The 12,161-nt window shown below is 39.0% G+C and overlaps 1 protein-coding gene across 7 annotated transcripts in view; it reads left to right on the forward strand.

Moving 5' to 3' along the window:
- Gfrl (Glial cell line-derived neurotrophic family receptor-like) overlaps positions 1-12,161 on the forward strand; it is a 119,109-nt gene that overhangs the window by 99,592 nt on the left and 7,356 nt on the right. For 5 of the 7 annotated variants that reach the window (XM_036818277.3, XM_036818276.3, XM_070995349.1 and 2 more), the window contains 6 exons: positions 5,377-5,432; positions 6,141-6,325; positions 6,431-6,628; positions 9,628-9,833; positions 10,095-10,318; positions 11,529-11,874. In XM_036818277.3, the coding sequence (XP_036674172.3) occupies positions 5,377-5,432; positions 6,141-6,325; positions 6,431-6,628; positions 9,628-9,833; positions 10,095-10,318; positions 11,529-11,874 (1,215 nt within the window). Of the gene's footprint in view, positions 1-2,139; positions 2,491-5,376; positions 5,433-6,140; positions 6,326-6,430; positions 6,629-9,627; positions 9,834-10,094; positions 10,319-11,528; positions 11,875-12,161 lie in introns of all 7 variants that reach the window. The other 2 variants (XM_036818281.3, XM_036818278.3) reach the window with 1 other exon arrangement.

Raw genomic sequence — 12,161 nt, forward strand, 5'->3', positions numbered from 1 at the left:
GGCCAGAATGTAATTTTCAAATTATTGCACATTCCCCCAAAATTTATTTCCATTGTTTATGAGTTTGTTTAAATTTCGCGCACAGTATCTTTATCTATGTATCTGTATTCAGTATCCTGTACATTGGGATGTTTACATTCAACTTTATAGAAACTTTGCGCTTTGGTTTAATGTTAAATGGCATGCAATGACCCCCCAAGTGCAGCGGATGCTGAAACGTTTTGTATGGCAGCCAACGCGGCGTATACGCAACAATTAGATGACACAGATCCACAGATCCACTCAACGACAGGAGGAGCTTACAAGCGCGATAACAGTTAACAAACGGAGCTAATCCCATTCAAGCAACCCTCCCAAGACATCCATTCCTCCGCTCCGCTCCGTTCTGTTCTGTTATGTTCTGTTCTGTTTGTTGTGCAAATATTTGCGATGGCAGTGGGAGCGACAAACATAAGTACGTCGCACGTATCCTGGCAAATCCTTGGCCATTTAGCGCCAGCAGTGGACCCTCCAACAGACATTCCTGCGCGGAGGTGGGCGTGGCCCTGGGATTGGCATCCTTTTGAGCTTTGCCAGACGCCGCAAATGAAGCGCACTTCGGCGTGCTCTCGGCGAGATAAGCCAAAATGCCACTGACACAAAAAATGTTGCTAAAGACGACTCTTTATTTATAGGTTATATACCTACCTTTAGGAAATCTCAAGGGATAAAGGCGTTATGTGACTCTTATACAGGCATTATATTTTATTAGGGTAATCATTTAAATAATAGAAGCTTAGAGCTAAAGAAGAGATCTTAAGCTGCCTTACAGAAATATCTGTAAATAGTATTTATTTCATATTTTTTCAGGAATTACAGAATATTACAAATACTTTTTAAATATAGATTGTATAAAAAAAAACTTATTAGAGATTTTTTTTATTTTGAAATTTAACCTAACTAAAAATAAAAAAAAATTTAAGGAATTTCCACATTTATTAGACAATGCATTTTGTTTATTTCAATTCAAAATTTACGAATCAAAATAAACTATTTTATATGACAATTAAAAAAATCCAAAAATTGCATATATTTAAAAATAACAATTATTAATTTTTCTACAGGGACCTTTAAAAATTGGAAGGGGTCATATAGTACGGCATGGGGCTTAGATTACAGATTCACAATAAATATAAATATATAAGTTTTCTCAGAAACTTTTCTTGTATAGCTTGATTTTGATAACTAGATATGCTGTGACATGAAATATTATGTAATTTTAGAAAGAAATGTTATATTTTCCCGAGTGTCGGAGCTGATAGCGGAGCTACTTCTGCGGTTGCAAACCGTTTTGAGCCCGACCCGTTTGCCATTTGGCCGCTCTATCAGCGCATGACATTTGACAGACAGTCAGGCATTCAGACATTCCGACAGTCAGCCAGACAGACAGTCAGAGACACAGGACGGGGCGCTTCTGTTTGTCTTCTGTTTATGTTTTGCCATTGGTATTGATAGCAAATGGCAATCGGAGCGTGGCGAGACGCAAAACCTGCAATGGCAATCGATTGGGGGGCTAAAAACAATTCGGAAAGCGATTCTGTTTCTCTTACATTTACAATGCAAAACGTTTCACTCGTCTGCCCTGCCCTGCACTAATTTTGAACGATAATTGTTGGCACCGTATTTTCCACACGCTCCTCTGTACGTTTGTTCAAGATTTTCCGTCTCTTTTCGTTGACACTATCTGTATCAGTTTTCTATCCGAATGGAAATTCTTTCGTTTCGCCATTCGAAACAATATCGTTTTCTTTTCAAGCGTTTTCTTTTTCCTTCTTGTTTTTACATATACGTACAATAAAAAAAAAATATAGTATACTAATAGCAATAAAATTGATTGTAAGAAAGCCAAATGCTACAGCAAAATATATATACAGAAATTTATGCGATTCTGATTGGATAACTCAAATGCTGCGTAGCTGCTAGCTGCTAGCTGCAAGCTGCAACTACAGTCACAACAGTAACTCCAAGTACAACAACATCAAATCAAACAACTATATAGATGGCACTGAACAACAACAACAAGAACAACAACCAACCAACAACCACAACTACAACTACAACCATTCTACCCTCTTTCTTCTTGCTAACCTCAAATTGCAGTAAGAATATTGGGCATGGACGAGAAACTGCATCAGAGAATCTTCAATGATAATTTGGCCCTAATTGATACGCCACTAATAGTGATGGGTTCCGGTTCCGGCACGGTCACCACATCCGGCTCCGGTTCCGCATCCGGTTCCGGTTACGGCCTGTCCATGGGCATGGGCATAGGCCTGACCGGCAGCTTTAACTATCCGGGCTCGATGCACGGCGTGCCCAGCTATCCGTTCAATATAAGCGGCTTCCATCAGCGGCACATGGCAGCGGCGGCTGTCGATAATGAACCATTCGATATCATTGATACGGGCTTGGGCTACGGCGGAAACGGAAATGCCGGTGTTTACTACCAAAGTATGTGTACACGTATTAGCATGAACGTAATCCATAAATAACAAATTCCACGACCAACTAACTGCAAAACCAACCAAGCAAAAAATTTCAAAATAAATATATATATACCATATATAAATATATATATATATATATGTATAATAAATACGCAGCCGTACACACAGCCAACCAAATCCAGATATGTGTGTGCAAACTCGTAGAACTAATTAACAGGCAAAAAGTTCGTTGTTTCATTTTGTTCGTTCGTTCACCATTTTAGATAGATTTTTGTGAATTTATTTATGATTTCCGTTCTGTGTCGTCCCCCTGTAACCAAAAACACCCCCGAGTTGCAGGTAAATTTTTGATAAAACCATCGAGTTCATTCCAATTTTTGCTTATGTGTTGAAGGTGAATACATACTATACGATACTATATATATAAATATACAAATTGGCGCGACCTGTGCGCCACTTGGCTTTGTGCATAATTTTTGGCAATTGCTCAACAAAAAACAAAAGATACCTAAGTAACAAACAGTTTATACTTAACAATTTCTATACAAATATTAATATTTACATATCTCGAACTCTTTCAATTGCTTTTGTGTTCAATTCTTTTTACGTAGCTTGCCATTTGTTTTGAGAGTTTTTTGAAATTTTCCTACAAGAAATGTACCAAAAACAAATTTAAAACAATCAATTTGCTTCCAATGCGTTAAAAATCAATTCTTTTCTATGAATTTTGTTTGTCATTTTGTTTATCTAACAGAAAAATCTAGAAAACTCAAATGAAATTAGCAAACTGTATACAAGTTGTGAATATTTTCGATACTAACTCTTTCGTATGTTAAGTGAGCAAAATGAAAACCCTAAACAAAACCAAAACCTAAACAAAATTCATTTAATTTTTTCCTAAAAATATATATTTAAACTTAAACCAAACAAAAATGAAATCCAAACAAATTTTGTTCAATTCAATTCCAGCACACTTTTTCAAATTTTTTCCAACGCACCCAGTTTTTGAATCCAAAACAATTACAGTTACTACACTCAAACATATCAACTAAAGCGTTTTCGATCTAACTTTTTGAGATCCAAGCCATCGTTCAGACCCCTTCAAGTGCAAACCTTTGTGTCATACATCCAACATTCAAGTTCACAAGACATCGAGCTCATTGTTTCATACAACAAAGCCACCGAAACATCAAAAACTTCCCTCGCCAGGACTTTTGTTCCACATAATTTCAAAAAAACAAACTGAGGTTGAATTCGCTAAAAGCAGTCGCGAAATTCCCGCCTCAAAGAAGAAACATACAAATTGATTTTGTTAAGACATTTTCGTTCGCTTTTCCGCCGCCGCTCGACTTTCTGTTTGGCTTATTCCATTTTCCGTTTGAAATCTAATTATTTGCGTTTACATTCGTACCTTTTTTTTATTATTGAAAGCATAAATTCATTTTATTTCTGCTGAGTCTGCAGCAAAGCGTTTGCATTTTCCTTTCAAAGACCACACTCACATACACACCCAGAGTACTGAAAACCAATAAAGTATGCCAAAGAAACACATTCTCACAGTCGTCAGAACATTAGCATAGAATCATGAGTCCCCAGGCTGGGACCCCGAGAAAGCCTGATAAATAAATCATACCCCTCCATTTAAATACACAGCCTCCAAGGAGTACAGTCTTACGCTAGAATATCGTTGCCGATCCCCCCCAAAAACAGAATAATTTTTATCAGTAGGTTTGGTAGTTTTTAAAGTCGAAACCAATAAATAAAATGTTAAACTTATTCTTCTCATAAAAATATATATATACATATATACCTCATATATAGAACTTAGTTGTGTTTTGCCAGCCCTGCAGACCCTGCGACCACGCCCCTAAAAATGTTGAAAGTATTATCCCCGAACTCCCCAATTGATTCTCACAATCTCTTCGCCTCTCCCCCGGATTCCAGTAATAGGCAATAAACAAATTTGTGGAATATTTGCATTTAATTTACGTTATTTATGTGCATTTTTGTTATTTTAATTTCATAATTTCGATCATTTTTTGTGCCGGCTCAAGGGGCCGGGATGCGGGGTACGGGGTGTGGGTTGTGGGTTGCGGGGCCATTTGAACGTTTTGTGATTACCAATTGAAACTGAAGAGCGAACAAAAAGTTGGTTAATTAAAATGCAATCGATAACTGCTGCTGCCGCCGCCCGAACCAACCAGCGACCGTGATTGATATTCCGATTGAAAGGCGGTTATGGAAATGGTATAGTAATTGAGTTATGATTAGGCCCATGGGCTTTGGGCTCTCAATAATCGAAACCACTTTTCTGGCCTTCAGTTAGGCAGCGAGCACAGCCTCATGTGTGAATCACACCTGAATCCCCATAAATAAATAAGCCAATTGAGAGTGAATAGGCTAAAACGGATATAAATAATGAAATTAATTAAGACCATGCGTGCTGCCAATGAATTCAGCATTTTAATTAGTTCTAAATGCCATACACTCACTCTCGATTGGCGTAATCAGCGATTTTACAATTTATTCCAACAAAAAGCCGGATGATTGAGCCTAAACCAAACCCAATTGGATTAAACCAGACTAATGCAGTTCACCAAGTTGGTTGGCGACAGGCGGTGCAGGTTTTTCGGGTGTGCGATTGCGATTGCGATTGCCGGTAGAAAGCGAGTGCCAAATCCGTATCCGAATCGAATATGCTGGAAAAGGGTTGCGCAAATCGAAAACTAATGAACTATTTCAAACATTTTCTCTACGCATCTCCGCTGCGGTCACCATTTCCATTCAACGACAAATCCCCACTCGATCGTCTCCCCGGGGCAACATTTGCTCGATGCGAATGCAAATGCAAATGCGACTGACACACTTGGGCACGTTTGGCCGGTTGCAGGTGGTCAGGATGTCGAAGTTGACCTCTCAACGGAAATAATCAAGCAACACTTTCAGGTGAGTGCAAAGAAAAGCCCCCAAAACGAGGCATGGAAAATGCAAAGTGCAGCTCACACAATTTGTAGCGTTTATTACGATGCACTGTGAAAAATTATATTCCATTTTCATGATTCAGAGAATTTAAGAGAACTATCCTAAATACCCAAATAAACTTGTCCAAAAGATATCCGTAATTAATTTGATTCTTTCGGAAGCTTCTGTTTTTTATTTTACAATTTAAAATACACACAGCTTTCTAAAAAATAAATAAAATAAAATATCCAAAATATATTAAAATATTTAAAAAAATATTTCTTCTCTTTGATTTCATAAATATTTTTTATTATTATTATAATATTGTAGTAAATCATAAGAAATACTTCTTTCATATGTTTTGTTTTCATTTCAAGAATTATTTTGCAGTGTGACCATATTCTCGGGATTTCTAAGAGCTTTACTGCTGGACTTTATTATAATAAATACAAAAGACAAACAAAACAGCTTTGAAAAAACTATTTAAATAAATAGAAGAAATATTTAAACAACTAATTTTTACTACAGAATTTTATAATACATGCTTAAAAGAAGTTTCCAAATTTTCCAATTTTGTTATTTGTACTTCAATAATTATTTTGGAGTGGTACAATGATCTCTAGACTGTTAAGAACACCATTGCTGTTCCTGTACAACCCTAACCCCTTTCTCGCCGTGTATTCCTCCCCGCAGAGTACCTGTCACACGGCATTGGACACTTGCCGGGAAGATCCGTCCTGCTCATCGTCCCTCCAGCCTATGCTGACGCACTGTGAGCTCCACCGGTGCAATCGCAACGCGTGCATGTCCTCGTTGCAGGCCTTCTACAAGGGTCCCCATGAGGACCTCAATCTGGACATCGCCTTTTGTCTCTGCAAGTAAGTGGCTGGGCAACCGAATGGTACTGGTACTGTTACTGGTACTGCCGATGGAACTGGAACTGTAGAGCCAACCCAACCATTCCATTGTTCCCTTGGTTTCAGAAAAACAAGCGGCGCCCAGCAGAACGGCAATGGCAATCGGCACGACATGTGCATGATTGCACAGGAAAAACTGCATCCAGTGTGCGCGCAGCGACCGCCCGATAACAGTAATCCGGCCAGCTCCAATGGCATTTACTACCATCCGCCGCCCGCCTGTCACGTGGTCGCCGACAGCTGCAAGGAGGACCGCGAGTGCAGGTGGGTTAAGGGTCATAATTCAAAAATCGGGCGTTAAGCGCTCAGCGTTGAGCGTTAAGCGGAACCGGAAATATGCGCGATGCAATGTATATTTCCCGACCGTGATGGTCGATACGTGCGGGCTATAAAGTTGCAGGGCTAACACTGCATTACCTTGGCTGCCCTGTTGTAATTTAAAATCAATACACCTTTAATTTATAGGTTTGCAAATAAATAGGTAAATAGGAATAAAGGTTATTAGATCTTAAGTGCGGTATTTATTTGATAAAGAGTCTTATAAAGGTATCTATATTAAGAATAGATATATATTTACACAATAAGTATAAATATGAATTTTCAAATATTAATTAAAAAGTATCTACAAATATTTAAGTTGAGATAAAAATATCACTAATATTCTCCAAAGCATTGATTTAAATTAATGTATTTCTAGGATCAGCTTAAATATGTATGTTAAGTAAGGGTAGCGAACCATAAAATGTTGTAAACTAAACATATTTAACCAATATGAATACATTTTTTTTATTACCACCATTCCAAAAATCATATATGCATAGATTTAATGAATTTTCTTGACCATTAAATTTTTTTTTACTTTCTTAGAAACTGTAGTTATTTGTTTTGCTTTTCAAAATCTCTTATAAAGTTTATAGCTCTAATATCAAGACATGAACATATGAGGAACTGCCGAAACATGTTTTTAATTTATCCGCCAATTCAATTAAGCCAAATTGAATTTCGCAGACTTACTTAGTCTCGGGCGCGCCTTCATACTGAATTAGAGGCGTTCAGCCACGGCAAAGTCAGCGAAAGCCGCAACTTTGATGGCACTCAGCCGAACTCGTTAAATTGACACCGTGGCACGGGCTCCGTTTAGTTGGTTAGTTGGCTCTTGGCTGTTGGCTCTCGAAGTATGGTACTCCGAAATTCCTTAGTTTGCCGGCAAGCGGGGCATAAAATTACCAGTTTACCTAGGGCAACTCCTCAAACTCCACGAGCCACCTCTTCATTAGGCGGCTGCTGGAAAGTCAGCTGAAACTCGCAGGCCAGACCGCGTGAATGTGTCAAACACAAAGTTAAGTTATAAATACGATGCAGCACCCAACAGCTTCCATCAGCTCGGATGCACATGCTTAGAAGTGGGTGGTGGATGGGTAGATGGGTGTTATGTTTGTTTGTTTGTTGTCATGTTACGGCTGAACGACCGCAAAGTACGTGGTCGTAGCTGTGGCTGTGAAAATTAATTGCCTTTTAAGTGAATCGCACTTGCTTTGGTAAACAACTAAATTGGACTAATGACGCTCATTTTGTATGCTTCGACGGGGGGATGGGGACAAAGGGGTGGCTCCTCCGAGAAGTTCGAGGCAACGTGTGGAGTGCTTATGTTGACTTATTACGTATACGACGCGTTGTGCACCAACACGTGCCTCGAGTGAACGTGTTTCCGGCGCTGAATGCTCATTTGTTTGGCTGCCATCGAAGCTGCAGCTCTGACGTCTTAAACTGCATCCGTCGGTTGCACAAATCGTTGCTGGCATTACGCAACCAAGAAAGCGCAAAAAAAAATCTCAGCTTTTGCATCACTCGTAGATTGAGATAAGAGTGGGTGGAAATATAGAAATATGCACTTTTTAGGGATGCAAAAGTTCTGCTGGTGAAGGCGAACGGAAAAGTTTTTAAGGAATCCATACAAAAACGTTATGGCATTTCTGAGGCGTTTTTCTAAGAACGAAATGAACTTAAAAACTAAAGTGAGCTTCGTAGATTTTTATGATGTTGGGAAGTCAATTGAATTTAACCAGTTTTACATAAATATTTCAACATTATTTATTTGTTTCCACACACTTAACGTTTTTATTTATTTTGTATTTTATAAAGAGTTTGCATGTATTCTAAAAAATTAAACTCATTTAATTAAATCATTTCTCAACAATTACAATTGTTTAAAACACTAAATTAAGTTTTTTAATTTAAATCTAATTTAGACAGTTACATAGTTAATTACATTCATTTTATTTACTTAAAAGGACAATGAAAAACCGGGAAATCAAAAAGCGACATTTGTTTGTTTAGTGAACATAATGAACTAAAATCAAACAAAAATCGCTGAGGTCTATTTTAAACACAAGTCACTATTTGTATAAAAAGTAAATAGGTTTGCATAACTGAATTGGTTCAGTTTTAGCAGTAGTATCAAATCCATATATACGGTGTGCATTGCAGACACCTGACACCTGCAACCACAATTAGGCAACATCCCATCAGATTGGAATGTCCAAGTCGTCGCCCTGAGTCGATAAACTGCAATTGAAATATTACGCATACGTCGCATGGCACTTGACCAAAAATCACCACCCGAATGCCTGAGATTGGGGCCTCATAAATTCAGTCGCAATGATGCGGAAGCGAAATGGGTATTCGCCCCAAGACGATGAAATGCCGTAGAATGCCGAGAGTAATGCCGGCACAAATTGGTCCACATCAATCTCAGGTGCGAAAGAAGCTGCAGTGCAGGTAAGGGCCCACTTATCACCGGAATCTCCGGCGGAGTGGGGGCCATTCCGCCAGGAGAACTGCATCTGCAGTTAACTGGCGCATGACAGGCACGAAGACATCGGCAGAGGCACTGCCTCCGTGATGGAAACGGGGATGGCATCTTCTTTGAGGAGCTTACTTGGGTTTTACGAGGCTGCTTATCATGGCACCTGGGCAAAATTAAGAATAATGATCTGGGATTTTTCTATTCGAAACTTTAAGTATTGCAAGTTGAAGTGAAACCACAAATAAAGAAATCATTTACTCCCTAAGAAAGTATTATAAATAGATTAGATACATTAAAATACACACTTTGAGAATTTATTATTTATTAACAATGAATAAGTAACAAAAATGTAAAAATAAAATAAATAAAAATATAATATTTTATATTAACTTAAACATTTTCTTAATTTTAGTAACTTAACCGTTCTTTTAAATATTTATTTATATTTCTTGAATAGATTAAAGTTGGAGTATTACGAGCAGGCCTGTGCCGTGGATAGCGTGACCAAAAAATGTGCCGGCAGACCCAGTGGCTGTCGAACGGCCATGATTGGTATTCTGGGCACCATGTTGAGGACGACCTGTGCCTGCCAAGGAACGGATCCCCAGCACCTGTACCAGTGCGTGGGATGGCGACGTCTCCTGTGGATGAACCCATGTGTGGGTAAGTAACAAAGATAAATAAAAAAATCATTTTTAAAAATATTTCCTATTTTCACAAAGTTAAAGAATATTTTTTTAATAAATCTAAGTGTAACCTATTAAAAATATATACAAATATCAGGTTAATTAATTTTAAAGTAATATATCTAGTTTAAGGGAAGTAAAAACCTTAATTTAATAAACTGCTAGATTATTTCCGTTTATTTCCCACTGTATCTCCTTGTACGCTCATTAACCCCGCGCCATCTTCGAATCTTGACAGTTGAGGCTCAAAAGGATTTCCATATGAAGCGGTTGGCTGAGCTCGGTTTCCTCACCACCACAACAACGACGACCACCACGACGACAACAACAACGACGACGACGACCACGCGGGCACCACCGCCCCCACCTCCGCCCACCACAACAACAACGACGACGACCAGCCTGCAGCCGAGGCAAACGCCAAGGAAGCCGGCGACGCACATCTTCAAGGACGTCAGTGCGGTGAGTGCCTGCTTAGGCGTCGCATCCTCCCACTTGGGGCCTAATTGCCCCGCTGCGGTCAACTAGTGGTTAATGCCATTCGAATCGTCTCGTTCGGTTCGATTTTAACAAGCATCAACAACAGTTACCTGTTCCGAATTCCCCCAACGTCCCCGCAATCCGTTCACCTTGTCCGTTTGTCCGTCCGTCGGTTCGTTTTCTGTTTTCCAATCAGCACTCAATCAGTGGCTCAATTGGGGCGGCGGAGGCGTGGCTGGGCGCACGGCAAAGCGGACAATATGCCACACAACATGCCGGGTCAAACCAAAGTCCACACCCTGAATTCTGCCCGGATTCTGCTTTGCTGCTGACCACCGTATCCTGCACTCGGAAAAAGTTGTATGTTCTCATATTGCAACGAACAATAAGGGCTTATAAATAGTAATATACCAAAACTTTAAGAAAGTGCATTGAAAATCATCTGTACTCTTTTTTATCATTTCAATATATCAAAAAAAAAGTTCTTATAAAAAATATGGAACGAAACTGGTACATACACTTATCTCAAATAATATTTATACTAATATACTTAATATTATATATTTATATAATATAAATAAATACTATAAATATTTTTGCCTTGAAATCTATTTTAATCTAACATGTATATCCGAACTTTTTCAATACACGGATAAAATATATTACTAAAGGATATGCACCGAATATAAAAAAAAAAAATTTTGGATTTCGTAGCATACGATTTAACCTAAAAATCACATTTAAGCATACTTTTTCCGAGTGTGGCTACGATTCCTGGGGAAACTCTGTTTCAGTTGCTGCTTGTGGCCCAGTTCCTCGGGTTGGCAAACCGACAAAGCAATCAATTCCTGACCTGCAGCCAATGCTGCTGCCTTTGCCGCCGGAGCGGCAAAAAGATTAAGCCCTCCCCCACACACAACTATATATATGCAATATACAATATATATTTCCCCATTCGTTTTCAAACTCTTTAACATCTTTTCTCCTCCTCCCCGAACAATTGCAACAATGAACCGCAAAAACCACGAAAAATGCAAATAAATAAATAAAAATGCGAAACAACAAATATGAAACAAATAATATGAAACAAAAAAAACCGGGGAAAAAAACATACAACAAAATGGAAAAACCACGAAACGCAAAACCAACCAAACAAAAAATGACAACAAAAAAATGTCGGTGAAAACGGCAGCCAAAAGAGAAATCAGAGCCAACATCGGTGGAACACAATTATCTCGATCCGCCCGATTCAATACCGCTGCCCAGCGTAAATGTCGAGAGCGGCGGAAATGGCGGAAATGACGATTATCACAATGGCAACGGCAATGGACACGGAAATGGAAATGGCAATGCTAACGGGAATGGTAACGGCAGACGTAAAAATGGCGGAAAGGGACGTGGCGGCAGTGTAGATTTCGATGATCCAGTAATTTTCGTCGACCCAAGGGAAACAACTGAATTTGTGGGCATCAGCATCACGGAGCCGGTAACCACAACAACCACAACAATGGCCACCACGACAACAACTCAGCCGCCAAGTAAGTAAATGCAAGTGGGTAATAAATTGGACCGCCCAGTGAGTTGGAATCGGGCCTCCAATTGGGGTCGAATATGACAGGAAATGGCTGCGCCTTTGTCCGCCAATTATGGGGCAAATATGGTCAGAGTCTCCGGTGCGTCATCTAAACTTTTCAGCACCTTAATCATTATAAAGCAGATACACTGGAAGACAAATTTTAAGCATTTAAAATTTACCTGCTGTCCCTATATTAACTTTGAAAGATTACCCGGGCAGAAAAAAAGGTATCTAGTCTTGATTTCTAGA

This window comes from Drosophila suzukii, chromosome 3 (genome assembly GCF_043229965.1).
Source record: "Drosophila suzukii chromosome 3, CBGP_Dsuzu_IsoJpt1.0, whole genome shotgun sequence".
In the NCBI taxonomy this organism is placed as follows: Eukaryota; Metazoa; Arthropoda; class Insecta; order Diptera; family Drosophilidae; genus Drosophila; species Drosophila suzukii.